Source organism: Cervus elaphus, chromosome 22, assembly GCF_910594005.1.
Source record: "Cervus elaphus chromosome 22, mCerEla1.1, whole genome shotgun sequence".
In the NCBI taxonomy this organism is placed as follows: domain Eukaryota; kingdom Metazoa; phylum Chordata; class Mammalia; order Artiodactyla; family Cervidae; genus Cervus; species Cervus elaphus.
In genome coordinates, this window is record NC_057836.1 from 47,960,787 (window position 1) to 47,987,516 (window position 26,730).

The window sequence follows — 26,730 nt, forward strand, 5'->3', positions numbered from 1 at the left end:
GAGACATGTGGACCAGTCCACAGGAGGAGAGGTGGAAAACTGGTGTGACAGAAAAGAACCATTCCCAGAAGGTGAACTATAGTGCTCTGGAAGGGGTCCATCAGCTCCTTTTGCACTTCTGTGAACCAGCCCAAATCATACCTTGCCATCATCCAATAACCCATGAGAGTCCTCCCCAGGCTTAAGCAAATACCAGGTTTCTTTGCTTTGGGCAGCAATTAATTGTATTATCTGATTATATCAGAATAATGACTGGCTAGTGTCAGCAGTAACAGATACCATTTAACTAGACTTTGTGATGGAAAAATAATCAACCCCTAAGACGTGAAGTGGTGATGGATAATTTTTTCCAAACATGAAATCCTTTGAAGGAAAATTAATAAAAATAGTCCATGGTGTTGAAAAGGCTGGGAACTGCTGATTAAGTGGAAAGACTACTGAGTTAGGAATTAGAAATAGGGTACAAGACTTGGTTTTGTTAGGACTATGGTGTAATAAAACTGGGGGTTGGGTTGGGGGAAGCAGGGGCTGCAGGGGCTGGCTGTGGAAGAAAATCAAAGAGAAGCATACAGAGGAGACCCCCAAAGCAGGGAGTCAAAAAATAAAAAAAATAAAAAACAACGTGGGGGAAATTACAACAGGAGTAGCATCTTCTCAAATCCAAAAAGTCCTTGCCATTAGACTATGCCAATTTGGAACACGGATTTTGAAAGTGACTCAGCAAATGTCAGAGGTTCGTTATGTTGTACAGGAGGCAGTGATCAAGACCATCCCCAAGAAAAAGAAATGGTAAAAGGCAAAATGGTTCTGAGGAGGCCTTACAAATAGCTGAGAAAAGAAGAGAAACTAAAGGCAAAGGAAGGAAGGAAAGATATACCCAACTGAATGCAGAGTTCCAAAGAATAACAAGGAGAGGTAAGAAAGGCTTCCTGAGTGATCAATGCAAAGAAATAGAAGAAAACAATAGAATGGGAAAGACTAGAGATCTCTTCAAGAAAATTAGAGATACCAAGGGAACACTTCATGCAAAGATGGGCACAATAAAGGACATAAATGGTATGGACCTAACAGAAGCAGAAGATATTAAGAAGAGGTGGCAATAATACACAGAAGAACTGTACAAAAAAGATCTTCATGACCCAGATAACCATGATGGTGTGATCACTCACCTAGAGCCAGACATCCTGGAGTCCCAAGTCAAGCGGGCCTTAGGAAGCATCACTACGAACAAAGCTAGTGGAAGTGATGGAAGTCCAGCTGAGCTATTTCAAGTCCTAAAAGATGATGCTGTTAAAGCGCTGCACTCAATATACCAGCAAATTTGGAAAACTCAGCAGTGGCCACAGGACTGGAAAAGGTCAGTTTTCATTCCAATCCCAAAGAAAAACAATGCCAAAGAATGTTCCAACTACTGCACAACTGCACTTATCTCACACACTAGCAAAGTGATGCTCGAAATTCTCCAAGCCAAGCTTCAACAGTACAAGAACCAAGAACTTCCAGATGTTCAAGCTGGATTTAGAAAAGGCAGAGGAATCAAATTGCCAACATCTGTTGGATCATCAAAAAAGCAAGAGAGTTCCAGAAAAACATCTACCTCTGACTGGTTCCAAATAGGAAAAGGAGTACATCAAGGCTGTATATTGTCACCCTGCTTATTTAACTTATATGCAGAGTACATCATGAGAAATGCTGGGCTGGAAGAAACACAAGCTGGAATCAAGGTTGCTGGGAGAAATATCAATAACCTCAGATATGCAGACGACACCACCCTTATGGCAGAAACTGAAGAGGAACTAAAGAGCCTCTTGAGATGAAAGTGAAAGAGGAGAGTGAAAAAGTTGGCTTAAAACTCAACATTCAAAAAACTAAGATCATGACGTCCGGTCCCATCACTTCATGGCAAATAGATGAGGAGACAACAGAAACAAAATAAAAGACAGACTTTCTTTTCTGGGGCTTCAAAATCACTGCATTTGGTGACTGCAGCCATGAAGTTAAAAGACACTTGCTCTTGGAAGAAAAGCTATGACCAACCTAGACAGCATATTAAAAAGCAGAGACATTACTTTGTCGACAAAGGTCCATCTAGTCAAAGCTATGGTTTTTCCAGTAGTCATGTATGGATGTGAGAGTTGGACTATAAAGAAAGCTGAGCACTGAAGAACTGATGCTTTTGAACTGTGGTGTTGGAGAAGACTCTTGAGAGTCCCTTGGACTACACAGAGATCCAGCCAATCAATCCTAAAGGAAATCAGTTCTTCCAATGAATATTCAGGACTGATACTGAAGCTCCAATACTTTGGCCACCTGATGTGAAGAACTGACTCATTGGAAAAAACCCTGATGGTGGGAAAGATTGAAGGCAGGAGGAGAAGGGGATGACAGGGGATGAGATGGTTGGATGACATCACCAACTCAGTGGAGTTTGAGCAAGCTCCGGGAGTTGGTGATGGACAGGGAGGCCTGGTGTGCTGCAGTCCATGGGGTCGCAAAGAGTCGGACATGACTGAGTGACTGAGCTGAACTGAACTGAAGCAAATGTAGCTTCCAGTTCATCTGTTTCTTCATGGTGTGATCTCAGGTGAATGATTTCACTCCTCTGGCTTCAGATCACTTACCAGGTAGCTGGGATGGGCAGTCACCAGCTAGTAGGGTGACTGATATGCAAAAAAAGTAGTTTTTTTCTTTGGGATGGTGATGGAGTACCATGTCCAGAAGGTGGGATTGGACTTAATAAGTAATGCAATAGCTGGTGCCTCCCCTCTTTGGAGGGTTAGATGTGTCTCTCTGGATAGTATACAGCCCTTAGGTCTGCCCAAGAATAAGCCCCTCTAGGAATTTCCCAAGCAGCTCCAAAGAATTGTTTTTTACTAAAGATGATGTTTTTTGACACGGTTAAAATTTGGGCAAGGTTTGATGATCCTGCAGTAATGCCAAGAAGTGGGCAGGGAAAAGGCACCAAGCGAGATCCAGAGAATGAGACAGTAAGAAGGGGCGCTCAAAATCAAGGGAGGACAGTGGGCAGAGGGAGAGTGTTCCCAGAGAGAGGATGGGGAAGGCAGCAGCTGGACAAGCCAGTGACGTTGACAGGGTGGGCAGAGGCCAGGTGGGCTATTGCTGAAGCCATTTTATGACACTTTGTCCCAAGAGTGCTGGAAGGTTTTAATCAGAACAGTTGAAATTCTCTCAAACCAGCCATTCTAGTCGCCATCAAAGTGAGACTCTAGCCTGATCTTTCTTGGCCAGGACCCACTCTGCTCCTCTTCACTGTCCCTCTCCCGCCTATGGCCACCCCACCACTCACATCCAAGCACCATCCAGATTCAGTGAGGAGAAGGGAGACACAGGGCTGAGTCCTCTTGCTGCCACCATGAGCCTGGCCACGCCCAGCCAAGAAGGGCACATCTTTGGGTCAGCAATAAGACCCTGTCTTTAAAACACAAGTCTTTAACACATGAACCTGGGTTCATGTCAAACCCTGGAGTCAAGCATCTTAGTGTACTGAAAGGCCCATTGCTTCTTATTAAAGCAAAAAATAAAACCATCCGCAGTTGAATTAATCTAAGACGGCAACAAGTCAAAGGCCATTTGGCACGTAGCACCGTTGGCAAGTATGGCCATTCTCCCTACAAAAATGCTTCTATCAACTTGGTCTAAGTACCCTTAATTTTACCCCCTTTCAAAAGGATAAAAGAATAAGCAAAAAAGGAAAAAAACTCAGGAAGTCAATAAAAGTCATAAATTGTTTTCCTGTTTGAGAGAAGTGTAGAAATGTCTCTAGCACGGGGCTAATGGTCTCTCCATCTGTGCATGTTGCATGTATGAAAACAGTGGTTTCCCACAGCCACTCTGGAGGGTAAATTGTCAGGAACTGTTCAAATGTAAAGTGCACATACTTTATGTCTGAGAATTCCAAATTGTATATTTGCCATAGGGAAGTATCCATGCATATGAACAAGAGAATCGTACAGTGAATACTTGTCATAGTGCTCTTTGAAACCATGGAAAGCTGTTAGAAACCTAAAATACCTAATAGAGGAATGGATAAATAAATATATACCTATACCTATAAGACGCAGGTTCCATCCCTGGGTGAGGAAGATCCCCTGGAAGAGGGCATGGCAACCCTCTCCAGTATTCTTGCCTGGAGAATCCCGTGGACAGAGGAGCCTGGTGGGCTACAGTCCATGGGGTCACAGAGAGTCAGACATGACTGACGCAACTTGGCACTGGTACTGGCATAAGGCTATTATATTATTAGAGTAATAAAATAGTATATAATAATATGTATCATATAATATTGCATGTATTGTAATATATAGATAGTAGTTGACTATATTTTAGAGCTAGGCTGTAAGGGTTTAAATATGGCCTCTGTAACAATCTTGAACAAGTTACCTAATTTTTCTAAGCCTCACTTTCCTCATCTGTAAATTGGAGACAGCAGTAGCACACCTGCCTCATAGAACTTCTGAGAGAATTAAGTTAAACTGAGCTGATGCATGTTAATTATTTAGAATGGTGTTTGGTGCACAGTAATCACTCCCATAATTAGTTTTTATAATTTATAACCCTCTGGAATTCTGCACATTAAAGGAAATGAAGTATATATGTGTGCATATTAACTGAGAACAACCTCTAACATGTTGCTAATTGAAAAGAAGTTGAATGCTGTATTGGTATTCCACTATTTATAGTATTTTGCCATTCATGTTTCCAAGGGGAAAGGCTACTGTAAATTTTCTATGAGTATTATGTATGTAAATGCATAGGGAAGGGACTAGAATTAGAGGAAGTGATTGAAAAGGACTTCCCCCTTACCTGACTTTAGATAGATGGATAGATATGGCTGGATGGGTAGATATGGATGGATAGATGGATGGATAGATGGATGGATACAGTTGAACACACAGATACATATACATAAGGACATGATAGAATGTATCCAACTACCCTTGTAATTTTAGAAATGTGGATAAAAATTAAAAGGCCAAGGATGTACAGATTATTATTCCTCTTTTATAAATGAGGAAACTAAGTCTTAAAGATGACTCATAGCATGCTTAAGTGCATACAGCCAACAAGCCCCACAGGAAGGATGTAAGCCCAGCCCTGCCCTGCCCATGCCATGGCTTACTACCACCCCACACTGCCCCTCCAGGCCACCCAGGAGTTGACTATGACAAAGGCTAGAAGAAGGGGCCTCCTTGTCCATACTGACCAGAATGATAAAAGCTAAATGAAATGGAGAATTGTGTTGTTGTTTTTGTTTTTAATTAATGAACCTGTTGGAATGTGCCATTCAGCAGTGGAGCTGAATGGTTCCTGCTGTTCCTGCAAAACAAACAAAAGTCCCTCCACCCAAGCCACTTCTGTGGCCACTTTTCTAGTCTTATCTATCCAGGATTGTGAAAGGGACACAGACCTGTGAGGGCCACCTTCTCCAGTCAGCCTGGGACCCAGCCCCCGACTCGCTCTGGTTTCTTCCATCATGCTGGCAGGCTGCATAGACAGGGCACATCACCCTGGGAAGCCCTCACTCATCAGCCCGTCCTCAGAAGGGTAAGAGTATCTGAGGCCAAGCTTCAGTGAGACAAACCGAGTCTCTTTTTTACTTTGACTTGGTAGTTTTGAGGGTCTCTTCTAGTTCTAACAGCCAAAGAATATTAGAATTTTTTCTTTATTTTTCCTCTATTGATAACCTGATATAATGAGGATGACAGTAATTAGTTCTTACTCTCCTATGATGATGTTTAATTATAACCTCTGGCCATTTCAGCTGTCTTCATATTTCTAAGGAAAACTCCCCAAATCGATAAGTAAGGCATACTTCAAATGTTAACTGTCCATTCCACAGGATGGGAAGGGTTGTCTGCCTTACAATAGCAAGGGTAAATGGAAGTTGAAAAGTTTTGGAAGAATGGCATAATTCAGAATGGTTTTACCCTTACCATATAGTAGCTGGGTGAGCTTGAGCAAGCACAATTTATCTCAGACCCAGTGTTTTCCATCTGAAGAAAAATAGGTGTAATACCCACTGTTAAGGATACTGAGTGGACAAAAGACACGGGATCCACGAAGAGCCCGTACCCAGTGGAAGTCTGAGAGATGTCCCCTCCTCCCTAAGATAAGCAGCTCTCCTTTTTCCTGAGTTGCTAAGATGTCCGCAGCCTGGGTCCACTCCCCAACTGACTGGTTCTTTTCCGAAGTTGGATCCTTTTTATTTTCCTTAAGCCACCAAGCCCAGTGTAAAGTGTAATTTTGTGTTTGTAAGTGAGAGAGGATAGATCGGGCTTCCTTGAAAATGGCTTCTTCGCTAAAACCACAACCTCAGATCTGATACCGAAAGAATCTGCTGGCACTGGTCCCTGTCAAAACAATCTGGAGACGTCCAGAGACCGTCCTCCAGAGCTGGCAGCGGGCCCCCCAGCTGAGCCTCCCTCTCGAATTCCCCACAGGCTCAAGGAGCAGGCCCCCAGCACTCCATCGCATAGCCCCCTTCTTCTGTGCAAAGGAGGGGTTGGCATTCTGAAGTCAAATTCTCTCCCTACTGCTCCCACCCCTGCAGAAACCACACACACGCACGCGGGCACCAGCACACACACCCCACTGCCCACCCCTTCCTGAGACGGACAGAGCTGTGGAGCAGAAAGCAGGCCAAGGCTGCCTCTTTCATTCCTAGTCCTCCCCTCTCCCGTCCTCCAGAGTCAAGGTTTTGTCAAGAGTTTCAGGGGCAGTGACCAGTGGGGAGGGGGCCACGGACATCGTGGGTGCTGCCAATTCTTTTTCTCTCCACCACAGTGTGTCTTATAAGCTGGGATGTAGTTTATTCTTCTAAACACTTCACTGGGATGTAGGGCCTGGAGTTGCCATAGAAACACCTTTTAACTCCTCATCATCCAGAAGGCCGCGCCAATCCCCAGGGCTTTGGGGGGTAAAGGCAGGAAGAGACACTTGTGGATGAGGAGGAAGGAGATGGAAGGCCATGGGGGGATTCCTTAGAGGGGCGCTTCACCCAGCAATGTGGCACCCAGCCAGCAAAGAGCCAGGAAGGTTCTGGAAGAGGAATCTAGTGGGCTGGCGTGAGCATCTTTTAAGGACTACAATATTGACTGGTAGGGTCATAGGGGTCGAGCGGAATGGGAGCGTCTACACATTTCCTTCAGGGAGAGAATAGGCAGGCATCAGTCCAGACTGGGAACCAGAAGAGGAGCTGTGAGCTAGGAGTGCTGGGAGCCACCTACTGGACGCCGGCAGGGTGCTGTAAGGCAGTGGAGGTCAACAAGCCAGCAGCCCGCATCCACACCTCCCATTTTTGAAAGCATTATCTCATCCCTGCCACTAGTGCAGTGCACCAACCGAGGCAGCACAGCTCTGGATCCGGGCCAGCAGTGCCGAGGTCTTTTTGTTTCTTTTTCATTTTTGCTACCACAATGTTCTCGCCTTTCGGTATTTCCTGGTAACTTCGCTTTTCTCTGGGCAGTCAATTGAGGAGGGGGCCGTGGGAAGATTTCTTACTAAAATCCAGAGAAATTACAAGAAACTTTCTGTGTCAGTCCCAGACACATGGCAGGAAACCTAAGCAGTGGTCCGGTGGGGCCACCATCGGAAGCAGTCTCCTTGCTCCTGTTTCCACTGTCCCCTGGCGAACTTCCAGGGTGGAAACCTAAAAGCCAAGAGCAAGGGAAAGGCATGAGGTCTCCCTCTCCACACACATCAGAAATCCAAGTGAACACGCCCAGACCATTGTCAGGTAGAGGACGACGCCCTGACTCCACCTGACGCCTGGACCCAAGGACGCGCTCTTCACTGAGAGGACCAGAGCCGCCGCCACCAGCAGCAGCAGCTCCCAGCATCACTTGGGGATGACACCCACAGGGTGAGGAGGAACAGGCCAGGCGGAATTTGGGTGGGGGCGGTCAAAGGAGGAGAAAGAAAACCTTGCAGACCTCTGGCAGCCCTGAAGAATCCTTCCCAGCAATCCCCAAACCCAGGGGCCAGTCAGCTTCGCCCAGGAGCAGCAAAGGGGCACAGCAAGGACCCCAGGAAACCACTAATGTGGGTGACCCTAGGTCACACAAACACTCACGCCTGCCAGCCAGACTGACCCAGTCACCACAGCCACCTCCCTCCCATCTCCCAGGCTTGCCAGGCCCACCAGCAGCACCCCTCCCGACCTCAGCCGCCTCTCCTGCCAGTTCCTGCCTTCCCCTCCCCTTCCCCTCGCCTGCAGCACATTTGTGGAGGCCCTCACCCAGGACCCAGTGGAAAATTTCTTTTCCTCTTTATGACTGTGCTTAAAACACACACACTCCATTCTTCACCTCTGAATCGATACAGGCGGAGGGTGACTAGACTGTGTTGTACCCCACCCCCAGCCCGCGTTTACACACACACACACACACACACACACACACACACACACACAGCAAGGGCCACTAGACTTGCATGCTTTATGAGCTGGAAAGGAGAGGAGAGATGTTTTCCAGCTGCTACTCCCCCTCTGGCCATCCAAGCACAAGTGTCCTGAACACTCTGAAACAAGTTCTCCCAGGACTCTCAAGGCCCTTGTCTCTAATCAAGACACTAAGTCTGATTTGGAATAGTCACCATGATGTGACCCTTGGCATCTTTGTTCTTTTGGTTACAAATCTGTTTTCCACTGCCCCGGCTCCCCCACCCCACACACATTCAAGGGGAAAAAAAAAAAACAAAAAAACTTCCTGTGAATTCTCACAGCTATGTGATAAGTGATCCCTCACACACGCCACCTTCTGCTTGCTATCAACACTCTCAAATACAGTTCCTTCGGGGAGGGTCAACCCCACAGATTCCTTCTCATTTTCTCCCTTAAATCCACCCAAACTTGGCAATCCAAGAAGCTCAGTTCGCACTTGCCTAGGGAGTGTGAGGCTGAGTTGGGTCTCAGTGAAAAGAATGAACATCCATGGGGAGATGGTGAAAACTCAGAAAACTTCAAGTTTCTCCTGCAACTTTCTCTGCACATGGCTAGCAACTTTCTTTCCTTTTCATTTTTTTTTTTAAACTATTCATCATCCCAGCACTTTAGTTGGCATTCCAAGTTTTAGAAATGCTCTCCCCACCTTTCTTCCCCAGACAGTTCTCCCGTGATAGTGAAAAGGGGAATTTTCCAGATGTCAGAAAGACCAGTAAGGACCTCACGCCCTAAAAGAGCATGGCTGCAGAGAGTTCACTCGGCCTCGGTCGGTTTCTCTGCATCTACCCACCTCAGTCCTGCTGAAGCATACCCCAGTATCTACCTCCACGACCTCCCCCCAGGCCCAGGCAGTGGAAGGGAGAGGGGGTTGGCGAGGCCACCCGCAGCAGCGCCGGAGTCCCGGCTGCAGCGCGTTAGCGAACGGTCACCGCGGGGGCTCCGGCAGGGACGCCGGGAGCGCTTACCGATGTCAGAGTTGCAGAACGCGTCCTGGGGGTGGCTGGGCGAGCATGTGCACGCCTCCGCGCCCCAGTCCCCCAGGCTCCAGCTGCCCAGGAGCACGACGAGCCCGAGCCAGGGAGTCATCGCCGCCGCCGTTGCTGGGGCTGCTGCTCGCGCCTCCAAAGTTGCCTTGCGCGCCACCGGCCGGGTCGCTGCAGCCTGCGCTCGCCCGCCCGCCTGTGGGGGGCAACTTTGGCTTGGAGCGCGCCGCCCTCCGAGTGCCCGGCGGGACGGGATGGGGTGCGACGGAGCTGCCTCGGCGCTGGCGCAGGACTGTGCGGGTGGGCAGTCTCTCCGGGCGGAGGAGCAGGAGCTGGAGGGAGCAGAAGGAGGAGAAGCTGTCCGAGCGCCCGCCCGCTGCCCGCTCTGCGCCGCAGCCCCGCGGCCGAGTGATATAGCGCGGGTCCCCCCGGGCACCCCCTCTCGAGCGCGCGGGGCCCGCCGACTCCGACCAATAGCAGAGCCGCATTACCTCATCGGCCCTCCAAAAAGGGGGCGGGGCCGGGGGCGCGGGGCGACGGGGCGGGGCCGCCCGTCCCGTTCAGGTCCTTTTAGGGAATAATGCAGCTGTGGGCACGCGAGTGGGTGGGCTGGACGCGCCCCTGGTACGCACTGGCGCAGGGGCCCTCGGAGCGGCGCCCCTTGCCCTTCTCGCCTGCAACCCCGCCATACGCTCACCCCGCCCTCTGGGCGCCTCTGACCCAAGCCCAAATCAACTACCGCCCACTCCAGCACCAACCCCTTGGCAGGTCAGAGGTGGCCTTGCCTTGGGGACCTTGACTGCGCCTGGTGGAAAGGATATGTAAGGTTAACTGTGCCTTCTCTGGAGAGAGTAAGGGCAGAGGGGAAAGAACCAGGTTGTTGACATATCCCCAATCCCTCCGCTCCTGACTTTCCTGCTCAGTAGGAAGTCGTTTGCCTTTTGGAACTGGCTGTAATGAAAGGCTGTTTCCCGGGCTCAGCCGGAGTAAATCGTGAGGCCATTCAACAGACATCGTTCTGGATTCTGGGATGAGCAAAACGAACGCTTTGCTCCCATGGAACTAGTAGGCAATACATCAGAAGATACATGAGTACATAGGGTGATTTGCTAAGGTAATAGTGCCCTCAATGATGAATTATGGGTTAGAAATACTGCGGAGGGCGCTGCTGTCTACGGGATAATAAGCAAAATGGCTGAGAAGGTGACAGCCTGGCTGTGAACAAGAAGCCTCAGCCCTCTGGCAGCTGGGAGGAGATAACAGCAAGTGCAAAGTCCCTAGGCTTACTTGGAAAACAGTAAGTTAGGGCAAGAGGAAATGGTAACCCCACCTAGGGCAGACAGGTCTCCATCCTTCAGCGAGGAGTTAGGGGTGAGCTGACCCCAACCTGGAATGAAACTAGATCCTGGAGAGCTATCCAGGATTCAAGAATATGAGCAATAATGGATAACTGCTAAAAACTAATACTATGACTATTTTTCTTATTCAGTAACCTCTTGAGTCTGCCTTATATTAATATTTTCCATACCTCACCTCATTACATCTCACAATGATCCTTTTAGATAGGAAAAACACAAAGTGTTATTCACACTTTCCAGATGAGGAAACTGTTGCAGAAAGGTGCCATTACTTGGCAACCAGCCAGGAACTGAAATCTCTGATTCCTGCCTTAAGAGAGGTGTTTATTTTCTTGGGCTTTTTAGTGGCAGTTAGCTGTAACTGTGCAAGTGTCCTTTTTGCAGCTGGAATCTTCTTTCTATTCTTGCATCTTTCTCACTTTCTCTCCCAACTCATCCCGTTTGGAAAGAGACTAAAATGATTTGGCAATAAAAATGGTAAAAGTTTGGAACAAAAGAAGGATGAGAAGTACTGCTCTGAAGTGCAAGTTCATCCTCTTTCTCAGAAATTCCTCTGTTTACACCTCAGAGAAGTGACACCAAAATGGCAGGAGCAGAAAGCTTCATTGGAAATAATATTTCCAAGAACATTTTTAAAGCTCCCCTTTCCCCTTTAAAAATTTAGCAGTAAGGAGAGGAATCTAGTTTCCACATTTTTCTGTCTTGTTTCCTTCCCAACTTTTAAGACCCTTCCCATCCTAACTTTGACTGTAGCCCCATCCAGAGAGAGCTTTCCTTCTCTCAGTGTTTACTTAGGATTTTGCTCCTTGTTCCATGAACTGTAGTTGTACTGTTTCCCCAACCACACTAGAAGAAACACTTTGAAGCCTAAGATATTTGAGCAGGCTACTTTTTATTCCTCAGGGTACAAATTAGGATCCCAGGGGACACGGGTATGGGTGTGGCCAGCAACCCGTTGAGTCTTGAGCTGTGGACACTTTGGAGGCCACTCCAAGGATCCAGGTTGAATGAGGGCATACTTGGTAGGATTTGAGAGTTTCATTTATCCCTATATTGTGCCAGTCATGTGGAAGGTTTTATAGGCCTCTCCAGACCAAATCCACTTTGGATAAGCATATTACATGTTGAAGCGTTCTCTTCGCTCTCTCTCTCTTTTCTTTCTCATTTTAAGGTTTTGTCCAAATTACCAGTAGTTTCTCCAAGGGAAGGCTTTCCTAGAAAATGAATGTCAGAGAAATAACTTTTGCTGAACTTCAAGCAGCAGGTTCCTTATAGAAAACATCTGAAGCATATGACTTTATGGCAGTTGCTTAGTTATGTAAGTGTAAGAGTAATCTGATTGTTTTTCTAGCTGAAAGGTAGCAAAATTGCCCTTTGGTTTATTTCCTCACTCCCTATCCTAAACGGGGTCAGTGTGTTTGGAGTTCAGCTTCTGTTTCAGTTGGAAAGTTCTCCCTAATATCTAACCCAAGGGGAATATCTTCTGTCCCTCCATCCTCAGTCCTCACCTTGAACAAGAGAAAAAGCAAGCTTCATGAATCATTATAGAGAGGAGCACTACTGCCTCTGGGTCAGGACAGCAAGCAGACCTCATAGCCATCAATCCGGATGTCATTGTGTCCATGGACCTAATAATATGTAAGAATTGCTTTCTCAAGTCCACTTTAGAAGCTAGATGGCGGGGGCCTGGAGCTAGTGGTAAGTAAGAATGAGAATACCGGCTTCCCACTTTATCTTGACAGCTAAGGACACTGATAGATTTATAAACCCCAGAGGAACTGAAGAAGTTTCTAAATCTGAGTGGTCTACCCCCTCTTCATAATCAAGTTCCATGATGCTAGAATCTCTAGGAAGTCTCTCATAGACATTTAGAGGACCTGAAACATGACCTGAGAGTCTGCCCATCCTCATTTTACAGGAAAATAAGGCTCAGACAGGTAAAGAAATTTGCCCAAAAGTCTCATGGTTAGCTCGTGGTAGAGCCGAGATTGTGCTGTGGCTGCCCAATTCCTTACTGGGGCTCTCTTCCACACACTCGTGGCCCCAGTCCCCCCAACTGCAGTGCATGATCTAACATTTAGACTCTTATGCAGCCACTCGCAGCCCTGAATCTGCATTTCAAGTCTATAGATGAGTTTCAGCGTCCCTTTGTACAGTACCCAACAGGTAGAGAACTCTACTGCACTGACTAAATAGTTCTCTGTTATGTTAATAATCACCTCTGAGCCAATCATAACAAATGCAGCTCTGTACTCCTCAGAGATTTATCTCTTGTGTGTTTATTTTTCCCTTTCTAAATTATCTAATATCTTTTGAAAGCATTTCAAGTATATTGCTGCAAAGTGACACATGAAAATTTTCTTTCTGGGGGACAAAAAGAGGCTGGCATGAAAAACAAAAGCAAAAGATGTGAGATTTGTTCCAAAGGTTGCTGCAGAAACAGTTGTTGAGGCAAGTCACCTCACCTGTCTAGACTCAGTTTTCTTGTTCATTGGAGGAAGGTTTGTAACTCAGCGATCTCCAAGATCCCCCCTGGCTGAAAAGTCTCAGGATCCATGGAAAAGTCTCAAGGACAAGGTGAATGTCTCTGAAGGGAAAATAGATCTTGCCATTAAACAAGTTTGAGAAAAATTAAATGTGACTAAGACTAAAGCATGTCCATCAATTTCTCAATCAACACCTAGTTCCTGTTCTGCTTTCTGCTCCCTCCTCCAAGACTCAGGCTGAAACCAAAGATTTTGATGGTGAAGGCGTAGAAGAGAAGGAGGGTCTTATTCCTGATAGAGCCCCGTTGTACTTAACTTGTTTCTCTGTGTTTTTGCCTCTTGCATCATAAGACCTGAAAGATCAAGAAATAAGCCTTTTGTTATCTCCATACCTTATTTCTAAAATTCACTGAACTCCTGTACTGCCTTCAGATCACAGTTTAAATGTCACCTCCTCCAGAAAGCCTTCTCTGATTCCCATCCCGTCTTTGTCAGCCCCCTCCCATGTTATCCTGTGCTGCTTTCTTTCACACTACTTGTCTGACTGTAATGTGATTGTTTACCTTCCTGGATTGTAAGTTCCTTGAGGACAGTGTTCGTAATAAAGACAGGGTGTTGGTAACAAAGACGTCCATAAGGATTAGCTGAATGGATGGAATTAATTGGCCCCACCAGCCAGTTCTGAGATAGGCAGGTGGGTAGCCCCTTGAACTCTCAGGGCTCTATCCCTTTGACCAATGCTAGGGGGCGCTGTAAGCCAGAGAACACCCGTTCCCTCAGCCTGAAGCCTCAGCCGGTCTCTCTGAGAAGGCGGGAAAGGCACAGTTCCACACTAGTCAGTGGGGTGTGGGTGCCTTTGAGTGGGTGAAGCTAACCCCTCCCGTCTGCAGTGGTCACAAAGCTCTCAGTCAGCATCCCGTCTGGGTCTGCAGCTGCCCAGCTTCTCCACCCCCAGGCTGGCCACATGTCAACCCAAGGGGAGCCGTGCTCTCAGGAAGCTACATACTTGTGAATCATGGCTTTGGGGGGTACTGGGGAGACCTGGGAATAAAACAGAGGATTCCATGGTCCTTCTCTTCCAGGGCAGAGCTGGCCTCTGAAAACTGAAACTGGAGAAGGTCCTAAGATGTGTGTCATCTCTGTGGACGAGTCGGGAAACACCTCTCTTTCCTGCCCCTTCTCCTCCAGACCCCAGCCGCCGCGCCTTCCCCCAAACCCACAACCCATCTGAAAGTCATTGCATTCAAAATAGTCTCTTCCGAGCAACAGACAGCCCTGGTCCACCCTGCACCGTGAGCCCTGCCCGGACCCTCAGCAGGGCTGCCACCTGGCACTGTGGGATTACGGACCTAAGGTGGCGGGCACTTCAGGTTCTGTCTGTGTCTGGCACCAGCAGGGAGTGAACACCTTGCCTTGCTTCCATCTGGAGCCAATTTCACAGCAGTAAAACTGCAGGGCGGCTCTTCCCCCGGCTCTCCCCCATCCCTGCCAGGGAGCGAAGACCCCTTAGTGTGAGTCTCTGGCTGAATTCCCCTGAATCCTGGGGTGTCGGCATCTCTTTTTGCAGGGAGCTACTCCCAGAGATTTTTAAACCAGAAAACACATATGCGTAGTGGAGACATCTTGTGCTCCTTTTCACTGGGGTAGTGGGAGATGGCAACAGAGCTAAGGTTCCAGCACTTGATCTTTTTTGTTTTTAAGTGACTGTGTACTCAGTTGGTTGACTGTTTCTGTGAAGGGTAATATGAAGTGGAAGCAGAACTTCTCCTCCTCGACCCTGTCTTAATGTCTTCCTTATGCCCATGGAGTCCGTGTGTTTTTCCTTTAAAAATGAGCAGCTCCTTTGTGGTTTCTTTGAAGGTTGCACGCTCAGCTTTGCACGGAAGACGCACACGAGTGTCTCTGCCTGCTGCTCTGTGGCTTGGGAGGGAATGGGGTGGTCAGACAGATATAGGATTGTTCTGCTGTCAGACTGGGCTAGAGATCCCATTTCTGCCAAGGTGCTTGAGCCCTTTTTGGTGGAACCTGCTGGAACTGAAATTGACTTGTCCTATGCAGTGGGGACGCCATTAAACACATTCTTCCTCAAACTCGACTGCTGAGACTCCACTCTCTCTGGGTTTTTGCTTTCTGCTTCTCCAACTGTACCTTCTCTGTCTTCTTTGCAGACTCTTCAGGTTCTTCCTGCCACTAAAATATAGGTGTTTCCCAATTTTGTTCAAGGATCCCTTTCATCCCTTCCCTTCCCTCCTAGTTTCCACACTCCCCCTGGCTAATCCCACTGTCTCCCCTGGACCCACCTCCCACTCTGGTCTGTCAGCTGCTATAAGCAGCAGTATTCCTCTGCTGCTTATAGCTCTGGTCTAGACCCAGTTTCCCCTGGACAGTTGCACTTGGAGGTCCCGTGGGCTCCTCAGACCCCTAAGGGCCCAAACTCACTGTCTTCCTTTCAGTCCTCTCTGGCATGACCCATCCCTGCCAGTGACACCATCACTCACCAAATCCTGTAGATTCTCATTCCACACATCTCTTCTAACCTTCACTTCCTCCGTCTTTCCACCATGTCTGCCTTGGATCAGGCCCCCATAGTCTTTCCTGACAATTTCAATTGTCACATAATTATTCACTCTGTCCAGAGTATTTCTCTATCAAATTCAACTTTTGGACTGCTTCTCATGTTAAGTTTTTCAAATATAAATCTGAAGTCATGCTGTCTTTGGCTTTAAATGATTCACTTGTTCTCCATGGCTTTCTGAACAAAGTCTTAAGCTCCCAAGAAAGGCTCCATGTGCTCTGGCTCATCCTGGGGCCCCCAGAGGAGCACCATTCGAGCAGAATACATTTTGACTGCTATCCCTGCAGTTACACAACAGCATTTCCTGTCCTATGTCCCCATTCAACCTATGCTTCCAACCTATGTCTCCATTCAACCTGTGCTTCCAACCTATGTCCCCATTCTCATCTTCAAACCTTTTGTGTTCCAGCTCTCAGTTACACAACAGCATGTCCTGTCCTATGTCCCCATTCAACCTATGCTTCCAATCTATGTCCCCATTCTCATCTTCAAGACTTTTGTGTTCCAGCTCTTAGTCTCCTGCCTCTGAGGCTTGTTCACACTGCACTCTGCGTGGAATCTACCTTCCACCCCTGTGTTCCTGACCCTCCTCTGTCTCATTTGTCAGGATCTTTATCGTTCTGGATTCACCTTGAATTACCTCATGGATGTTTTTCCTGACCCTGTCTCTGCCTCAGCAGATCTGACTGCTCCTCTGAGGCCTCTCCTTCTTCAGTCCCCTCCCGCTCACACAGAACCCCAGATTCCCGCCGGGTTCCTCCCGTACTCTCTTGTCCCTAGTGGTTGGTAAGTCTTTCTCTCCCTTAGACAGCAAGCACATCCAGGCCCTTCCTCAGTCTCTAGCACAGCATCTGGACTTCATCCTCATAGGCACTTTCCAAATACTGAGAAAATAAACTAACCAATGAATAGCAGAGAAAATGGGGGGAAGGACAGTCAATGTATCAGCTTCACAAGTTCATCATAACAGGGGTTCTGGAATTCAGCTTCTTGAGTCCAGAAAGTCAACTAGATACAGCTCCAAGCTGATCAGTCCCGGGAACACTAGGACTCATAGGAGAACAGCAACCCAAGCAAACTACATTATCTTTGTTTCCTATGAGAGATATAATTGTCATGTAGGATAGGATATGTGTGTCAACATGACCCTCATATTTTTTCCTGATAACCATAGAGAGCTTCACATGAAGCTGGTTTCTCATCAGAAAGCGTTGGAACACAAGGAATGAGGTCAGAAGGGTATTTCAGCTGAAATACTGTAGAATTCTCCTTCTCACTGAGAAATCCTTGACCACGAGGGTGATGTGCCCACAGCTGCTGGCTAGAGTCCCTCTGCCTGTAGAGTGACAAGGTCATACACATATTGCCAACTTTGGCTCCTTTGGTCTTTCCATTTTTCTGCTCCCAACTTGCCACTCCTGGCTTCTTTTGCCTAGACTTTTTCTGTACCAGGAATATTATGATCCATTTGGTTTCTATATTTTCGATTGTAAGTCACCATCCTATAATGACCCTCAAATTAGCAAGTTTGGGTTTTGGATTTTGAATTCTCCTCTTGCTGTGTTTTGATTTACTGTGAAGCACTTGCATAGCATGTGGATTTATAGCTTCAGTGCTCGGAAGACAGACAGCCTTCTTGCCACTGCTCTACTGTGAAGCAGTCGCTGGCGGTCAGACCCTGGCAGTCTCTGTTTGCCTCACAGCTTGTGTGTCACAGTGTGATCATCAGCTCTTTGAAGGAAAGTATACGGTTCTCACCTTCCTGCCCTCCTTCCTTCCAGTTTCCTTAGACACTTACTGGGTGACCACTGGTATGCAACAAGCACACGAGGGATCCAAGTGAACAAGGCACAGACCACCCTCAAGGAGTTCCCAGTCTAGCAGGAGAGAAAGACGTGAAAACAATAGTGGGTGGCATGATCTGCAACAGGAGGGTCAGGTGTGCCAGGAGTTGGGCCACCCAACCAGGGAATGGGGAGATGTTTGGAAACCCATATTAGAGTAAGACAGAGAACCGGAGGTGAGACAGAATTGTGGGTCATCAAATCCAACCCCTATGGAAAAAGGCCCAGAGATGTGGGCTTCTATATGGTCACACAGGATTGCTGGCAAAGACAAGGCAAGGAATCAGACCCCTTAGTATCTCATCATCTTCCCATCACTCCAGATTTCTCTAATTCATGGCTGGGCACATAATAAATATGCCATAAATAATTATTTTCCTGTCCTGTAATGTTCATCAACCTTGGGATGATAAACTGGAAAGGTTTCTAAGACAAGAGAAAGGAAAGGGAACTTGCATTAATGGAGTACCTGCTACATATAAGGCATTTTCAATACAGTGTTTCCTCCAAAACTCACAACCCTAAAAAATAGGTATTATTATGTCCATTTTATAACCAAGAAAACTGAGGCTCAAAAATTAAACTGCATGTCCAATTTCTTATAAGGAAGGGAGTGGCAGAACTATGATTCAGACCTAGAGGCCTCTTTCCACTCTTTTTGGAGACTGAAAAGTCACTGTATCCATAGGTTCATGGCCTGCGGGTGACTTCCCCTTCGGCTTTTGGGTTCCCATTGGGTACTCAGAGCTCTTGATCTTTGTGTGATAGAGCCAAGCAGGGGACATGGTACCTTTTGAAGGAGGGCCATTGAGGGAGTGTTTATGCATCATCTCTTCTTTGACCTGGTTTGCAGGGCAGATGAGACAGGAGAAATCATAGAGCAGGGAGTATCTGGTATAAGATTATGGCCTTCATGACTGAGTGATTGCTACTGGAAAATTACATTTGTATTACCAAAGAAGGGCCCAGAATCCAGAGGCAAGCTGATAAAATATTGGTCAGTATTTTTAAACAGCTAATGAATATGACTTCATTTCCTTCTGAAATTTTAAGCATAAGATTGAGGCAGTGTACCAGGTTTTTATCTCAGTTGTGTCACACACAATAGCTGAGTGACCATGAGTAAATCAATAAACCCTCTTTCTTTACATGTAAAATCAAGGGTTTAGATTTTATGACCTCTCATAACTTTCCAGTGGGAATATTCTGGAAGGCAGACTGACAGAAGGCAGAGGGTTAGGGACCAAGGTTTGTAATGTCCATAAACCTGGGTTTTGATCTTTCTTGACTTTTTCATACTGTGACCTTGGATAAGTTCCTTAACCTCTCTGAGCCTCAGACCAGTTCAGTTCAGTCGCTCAGTCGTGTCCGACTCTTTGCGACCCCATGGCCTGCAGCACGCCAAGCCTCCCTGTCCATCACCAACTCCCAGAGTTAACTCAAACTCATGTCCTCAGATATATAATGGTAAAACAGAGGAGCAACTCGTAGGATCTTCATGAGGATCAAACGAGGTGCAGAGAATAAGGCTCTGGCACAGTGAGAACCTGTGTGGACCAGGGTGTGGCCCTCCAGATACAGAGATGAATGAGATCCTTGTGGTTGAGTCGCCTGCTGTCTGATGATCTTTGTTTATTAATGAAGACCATGTTCCCATGTCATATCCCCTTTGACCATGTCCGTAATACCCAGAGAAGGGATGCGGGAAGGGAGGAAACAAAGAAAGCAATCCTTGATAGTAATAGCTAATTCCTATAGTGTGCCTATGAGATGCAGGGCATTCTTCTAGGCAGTTTTCGTATATTAATTCATACTCATCTTATAGTGAAAGCTGTGAGGTAGACGAGCTTATCCTCACCATCCCTTTTTTCTTCAGGTGTAGAAACAAAGCTACAGAGAGATTATGTAACTTCCTCAAGATCACACGGGCAGGATGCTGCAGTGCTTGGATTTGAATCCAGAGCAGCCTGGCCCAAGAGTCCGTACTCGTAACCACCCTGCCAGGGTGAAGGTGAACATGCAGAAAATAGCAAGGATACAAGGAGCCAGTGCCCAGTGTCTGTCACTGGGTGGGTCTTCCTTCCCAGAAGGCCTTGCACCCATCAATCCAGGTGTTTAGGAATCAGCTACGGGCCCTGTCAGTAGGACACTTCATAGGCCAGAGAGTACATCAGCAGGCCCTACTGAAGAGGATAGTCACGGGGTCGGTGTGATTTCTGCCTTGGGTTGAGCACAGAAGCTAGAATCAGAACAGTTACTGAAATTCTCTCTCTTCTATCTACTGAGTTTATCTCTAAACTTACATTTATTCCCTATAAAATGGGGGCAAACATTTAACTCACAGAGGAAGTTTTAAGCATCAAAGTAATAAGTAACTAACACTGGCTGAGGATTTATTATGTGCCAAGTCCTGTTTTATATGTACTTTACAAGTATGCATGTATTTAATTCTCAAAGCCCTAAGATGTAGCAACTGTTATTATCATGCCCATTTTACAGAAAAGAAAGTTGAGGCATAAAGAGGTTCAGAAACGTGGTCAAGATCACACAGTTAATAAGTGGTAGAACCAGAATTGTGCTGCTTACCACTGCCCTGCACTCCAGTGATGGGTTGAAAACAGTTTGCAAACACTAAATGTCACTATTGTCTATTCTCTCATTTCCATGTCTTAAGTCTTTGTTCACGCTATTCCCTTGACCTGAAGTGTCTTTACTCCCCTTCTGGCTACCTCTTACTTGTCTTGTGGGATGAAAAGTGAGGTTCCAGAACCCCCCATGATGTGTTGGAGCTGCCTCACTCTGGCTTGTGAGTGAGAGCTGATAGTTAAATTTTCTGGAATTTTGCCAGTCAGTTGTTGAACATAGGCATTATTAAAAATGCAATTGTATAAACTTACAATCAAACAAATTATATTAAAAATACAGTCATGAATATTTAAAACCCATCACTTCCTCATTATTTTATTCTGTTATATACTCTCATCTATGCTCTTGAGGTTATTTCCAGCTATTGTGCCTGTATGACAAAAACAGCCTTCCCAATTCTGCATTCAGTGACATCATACTGGTAATTTAAAATTGGCTATGATTGAAGAAGGTCCATTAGAGTAATTGCCAGATGCTACAAACCAGGCTTTTGGTCTTGAAGAGCTAGTTGCTAAGTATTTACCAGCACATCACTGCCGTTAATTAACTGTGCTCTTGGACAAGTAACCTTTCTGTTAATTTTCTCATCAATAAGATGGAGACAGTATTAGTGCCTACTTCACAGAGTTGTGAAGAATAAACATGATACATGGGAAAGATTTAGCAGAACTCCTAGTACAGAACAGCCATGAATGAGTGGACATGGTCAATATTATTATTAAAGCAAGCTTATTATTATCATTAAGTCATCTTCTTGTGCAAGTAGCCTTTCCTTCCATCCAAGCTGGGTCCCACCATCAAAGATTATCTGTAACTTGATTTTCATCACAGTACACTGGGATTATCAGTTTCTGTGTCATTTCCCCTCTTTAAGAAGTAAGCTAGCTAACGAAGTCTGAGTTTTCTTTTCTGAACACTTAGCCCAATGCCTGATGCACAGTAGGACCTCAACAAACTGTTTAGATTATTAGTGAGCAAAGTGTTTAGAAGCTTCTAAAAAACCAGAATTAGGGAACTTGAGGTTTCTCTAATCACATTACAAACTTTAAGAAATTCTTCTCCACATTCAGGCACTGCTGGAATATTATGTTTGGGGTTCATGCCTTGGGAGTACCTTGTCATGTGGTCATTTTGGAATTTCAGGAACCAAAAGTCCCCTGTTTTGGTGCCCAGACAGACCTACCACACACTGAACTCTCTTATGACAAAGTTCTCAGTGTGGATAATATGCAGCCCCTGTGATGGTTTTAGCGTATCTAGGAAGAATATGACCAGTAACTTTCCAAACCACTTGAAGGTAGCTGGAACTGCCTCTGCCTCAAGTATTTAGAGAAAAAAGATCTTGATGTCACATCAACAAACTCTTAAAGAGATTGCACATACCTGGAGTGCTTTTCAAGGCCTAGGAGCCAGTGATTGCAGGCTGATTTCAGGCAGAAGGGAGGGGAGAGACCAAAGGCATGTTGAAAAATCATTTTTTGTCTGTTGTTCCTTTGTATGAACTGGTTGCTGGCTTATGCAACACCCAGTAATTAAAATGGCTGGAATGCTTTGCATTTTTACAGCAACGTGAAGGCGGCTCAGAGGCCTGGAGCTGGAGCCAGCTGGAGGCCCAGTGATCCTACCCTGGCTGCCCCTTGGCCTGGCAGAGGTGGTTGGCATCTGCCTTAGGGTGGGGGTGGTAGGGAGGAGGGAGGAGGTCAGAGGGCTCAGGAGTAGCCCCCTTCCCCCGTCAGGTGCACCCAGGTGCACCCACCTCTAGCAGGAAGATGCGCGTGGGCCACCCACCTTCTGGAAGCCTGTAATGACGAGGGGTGCTGCCGAGAAAGGGTGAACCCTGTACCAGGTCCTCTGCTAGTAACGTTATGTATATTATCTGATTTCAAGGAAAAAGACTCGGACGGTATCACCCTTCTGCTCAAAACTCTCCGGATCCCTCATGCATTTAGAATGAATTCTGAATGCCTCCTGCCTCCATCCCCAGCATGCTGTAGTCCCTGCCATCACTGCCCCCGCCTCCCCTGCTCTCCCTCCTGCTCACCATGTTCCCACCATGCTGGCCTCCCTTGCATCCTCTCCCCAAGCTCCGCTCAGTTCCGGCTCCAGGACTGCCTTCATCTCCTCCCTTGGCCTTCCTCAGTCCTGCCTGGGCTGGTTCCTTCTTGTTATTCAGCATCCAGCTCAGATGTCACCTTCTCAGAGACATATGCCCTGGTTGAAGTAGGACACCCACCCCCAGTCACTTATGCCTCCCTCTGCCCTGTGTTTCAGATTTATTTCCTTTTTGCACTTACTGCTATCTGGAAAAAAAATCTTATTTGCTTATTTTTTATTCGTTGTCTTTTCCACATAAAATAGAAATTCCTTAAGGTCAGGGCCCTTGTCTGTCCTTTCTCTGGTGTATCCGCAGCACCTAGATCAGTTCAGTTTAGTTCAGTTCAGTCGCTCAGTCGTGTCCGATTCCTTGCGACCCCATGAACCACAGCACACCAGGCCTCCCTGTCCATCACCAACTCCTGGAGCTTACTCAGACTCATGTCCATTGAGTTGGTGATGCCATCCAACCATCTCATCCTCTGTCGTCCCCTTCTCCTTCCGCCTTCAATCTTTCCCAGCATCAGGGTCTTTTCAAATGAGTCTGCTCTTCACATCAGGTGGCCAAAGTATTGGAGTTTCAGCTTCAGCATCAGTCCTTCCAATGAACACCCAGGACTGATCTCCTTTAGGATGGACTGGTTGGATCTCCTTGCAGTCCAAGGGACTCTCAAGAGTCTTCTCCAACACCACAGTTCAAAAGCATCAATTCTTCAGCACTCAGCTTTCTTTATAGTCCAACTCTCACATCCATACGTGACTACTAGAAAAACCATAGCTTTGATTAGATGGACCTTTGTTGATAAAGTAATGTCTCTGCTTTTTAATATTCTGTCTAGGTTGGTCATAACTTTCCTTCCAAGGAGTAAGCATCTTTTAATTTCATGGCTGCAATCACCATTTGCACTGATTTTGGAGCCCAGAAAAATAAAGTCAGCCACTGTTTCCACTGTTTCCCCATCTATTTGCTATGAAGTGATGGGACCAGATGCCATTATCTTAGTTTTCTGAATGTTGAGCTTTAAGACAACTTTTTCACTTTCCTCTTTCACTTTCATCAAGAGGCTCTTTAGATCTTCTTCACTTTCTGCCATAAGAGTGGTGTCATCTGCATATCTCGGGTTATTGATATTTTTCCCGGCAATCTTGATTCCAGCTTGTGCTTCCTCCAGCCCAGCGTTTCTCATGATGTACTCCGCATATAAGTTAAATAAGCAGGGTGACAATATACAACCTTGACGTACTCTTTTTCCTATTTGGAACCAGTCTGTTGTTCCATGTCCAGTTCTAACTTGCTTCCCGACCTGCATACAGATTTCTTAAGAGGCAGGTCAGGTGGTCTGGTATTCCCATTTCTTTCAGAATTTTCCACAGTGTATTGTGATCCACACAGTCGAAGGCTTTGGCATAGTCAATAAAGCAGAAATAGATGTTTTTCTGGAACTGTCTTGCTTTTTTCGATGATCCAGCAGATGTTGGCAATTTGATCTACTACTGTGGGTAAGACTCCCTTAGAAGAAATGGAGTAGCCATCATAGTCAACAAGAGTCTGAAATGCAGTACTTGGATGCAATCTCAAAAACGACAGAATGATCTCTCTTAATTTCCAAGGCAAACCATTCAATATCACAGTAATACAAATCTATGCCCCGACCAGTAATGCTGAAGATGCTGAAGTTGAATGGTTCTATGAAGACCTACAAGACCTTTTAGAACTAACACCCGAAAAAGATGTCCTTTTCATTATAGGGGACTGGAATGCAAAAGTAGGAAGTCAAGAAACATTTGGAGTAACAGGCAAATTTGGCCTTGGAATACAAAATGACCTAGGGCAAAGACTAATACAGTTTTGCCAAGAGAATGCATTGGTCATAGCAAACACCCTCTTCCAACAACACAAGAGAAGACTCTACACATGGACATCACCAGATGGCCAACACCGAAATCAGATTGATTATATTCCATGCAGCCAAAGATGTAGAAGCTCTACACAGTCAGCAAAAACAAGACCAGGAGTGGACTGTGGCTCAGATCATGAACTCCTTATTGCCAAATTCAGACTTTATTTGAAGAGAGTGGGGAAAACCACTAGACTATTCAGGCATGACCTAAATCAAATTCCTTATGATTATACAGTGGAAGTGAGAAATAGATTTAAGGGACTAGATCTGATAGACAGAGTGCCTGAAGCACTATGGATGGAGTTTCGTGACATTGTACAGGAGACAGGAATCAAGACTATCCCCAAGAAAAAGAAATGCAAAAAAGCAAAATGGCTGTCTGAGGAGGCCTTACAAATAGCTGAGAAAAGAAGAGAAGTGAAAAGCAAAGGAGAAAAGGAAAGATATTCCCATTTGAATGCAGAGTTCCAAAGAATAGCAAAGAGAGATAAGACAGCCTTCCTCAGCGATCAGTGCAAAGAAATAGAGGAAAACAATAGAATGGGAAAGACTAAAGATTTCTTCAAGAAAATTAGAGATACCAAGGGAACATTTCATGCAAAGATAGGCTCAATAAAGGACAGAAATGAAAAAAATAAAAAATAAAAATAAAGGACAGAAATGGTATGGACCTAACAGAAGCAGAAGATATTAAGAAGATGTGGCAATAATACACAGAAGAACTGTACAAAAAAGATCTTCATGACCCAGATAATCACAATGGTGTGATCACTCACCTAGAACCAGACATCCTGGAATGTGAAGTCAAGTGGGCCTTAGGAAGTATCACTACGAACAAAGCACCTAGATCAGTATTCAATAAATATATGTCAAGATAATGAATCTTTACAGCAACCAGGCAAGCTAGACATCATTGTCTTCACCTTCCAGGTGAGAAAGCTGAAGCTCAGGGAGGCTAAATCACTTGCCCGTACACACCCACACACAACCAAGGTCTTCCCATAGGAGGGATGTCCCCAAGGTCTGTCTGATTCCTAAGCCCATGCTTTAGGTGGGTATGCATTTACCTTCCCCCATGAACAGCTTACAAAATAATGGAAAGATGGTGAGTGCATTTCAAGAGAAGGAATCAGGACTCAAGGCTAACTATCAGTGCTTTCATAATATAATGATGGTAGGATCAAGAAATAAGAATGTAAACGCATGATGGAACCCACCCCACTAGTGGTCTATCCAAGTTCTGCCACCTTGCTACCTTGGATGAGTTAATTGCCCTCTCTGAGCATTTTTTATAAAATGTGCAGTGGGTGTCTGCTTCCACCTCCCCAAGGACAATTATATAACAGTGTGTGAAGCCCCAAATTCTAATACCCTTCTCCTGTCCTGAGATGGAGAGACTGGTATATTGCATGGATCACAAGGGTGGGAGCCGCACCCCGGGGGAGCAGTGCTCTTCTGACCATGTGGGTAACCTCGGCAGTGAGCAGCTGCATTTAGAAGTTGGCCTTTAAAACCCTTTGGGCTGTTGGAGGAAGGGCAGACTTGGTTAAATAAGGAATATTGTCACTACATTGCCTCCATGATAGAAACTTCTTGCTTCAGAGTCTGTCCCAGCCTCACCCCCATCTCCAGGCTTCCTCCTAGCCAAGGAGGATCTGTGTCCTTCCTCACCATGACAAAGCTGTATCTTTTCCCCACTATTGGCTTTTTAAAAAGTGTTTCATTTTGATGTAATTCCTATGTTTAGAAAAGTTGAAAGAATAGTTCAAAGAAATACCAGATACTTCTTGCCCTTAGAGCTTAATATATTACTACATTTTCTCTTTCCTCTCTCTCTCTCTCATACACACACACACACATACACACACACACTCACTCACTCACTCACACAACTGTTTAGGAGTTAGCTACAGACATTATGCCTCTTTATCCCTAAGTATTTCAGTATTCATTTCCCAAACACAGGCCTCCATCAGCTCCTGCATTGTGGAGCAGCCTAGGCAATACGGTTTGCATTCCAAACCCCAGCTCTGCCTCTTACTAACAGTGTGCTGTTATGCAGGTTTCACACCTCTGGACCTCAGTTTCCTCATCTGTACATTGGGGACACTAATGTGTCCCTACGTCATAGGGTCAATGTGAGAATTAAATGAGATATCCCATGTTAAGGGCTTGGCGCTGTGCTTAGGATGTGAAAACTACACAATAAATAAATGGGAGTGTTTTGCCAGAATGCTATGGTTTTTTCTTCTTTGAAATGGTTTGACTTCTTGAATTTCTCCTCATCCTTCTTCAGGCCAATTCTCATAGGAGAAAGCAAGACAGGTCCTTTCCTTCATTGCCCTGCCCTTGCTTACTGAACACTGATGCCAGGTCTGACCC

The 26,730-nt window shown here is 46.0% G+C and overlaps 2 protein-coding genes and 1 long non-coding RNA gene across 3 annotated transcripts in view; 1 reads left to right on the plus strand and 2 right to left on the minus strand.

Moving 5' to 3' along the window:
• Positions 1-9,880, minus strand: part of TIMP3 (TIMP metallopeptidase inhibitor 3) — a 58,633-nt gene extending 48,753 nt beyond the window's left edge. The window contains exon 1 of the mRNA XM_043882284.1: positions 9,427-9,880. Coding sequence (XP_043738219.1) covers positions 9,427-9,547 — 121 coding nt within the window. The 5' untranslated portion in view covers positions 9,548-9,880. The remainder of the gene's footprint in view (positions 1-9,426) is intronic.
• The window catches only part of SYN3 (synapsin III), a 459,000-nt gene that overhangs the window by 195,981 nt on the left and 236,289 nt on the right, over positions 1-26,730 (plus strand). The window lies entirely within an intron of this gene.
• Positions 11,786-21,797, minus strand: LOC122680673. The gene is made up of 5 exons (XR_006336747.1): positions 21,737-21,797; positions 17,662-17,740; positions 15,787-15,883; positions 13,268-13,641; positions 11,786-12,016 (listed from the first exon to the last, which is right to left on the minus strand). It is a non-coding gene; the product is annotated as an uncharacterized LOC122680673 (long non-coding RNA).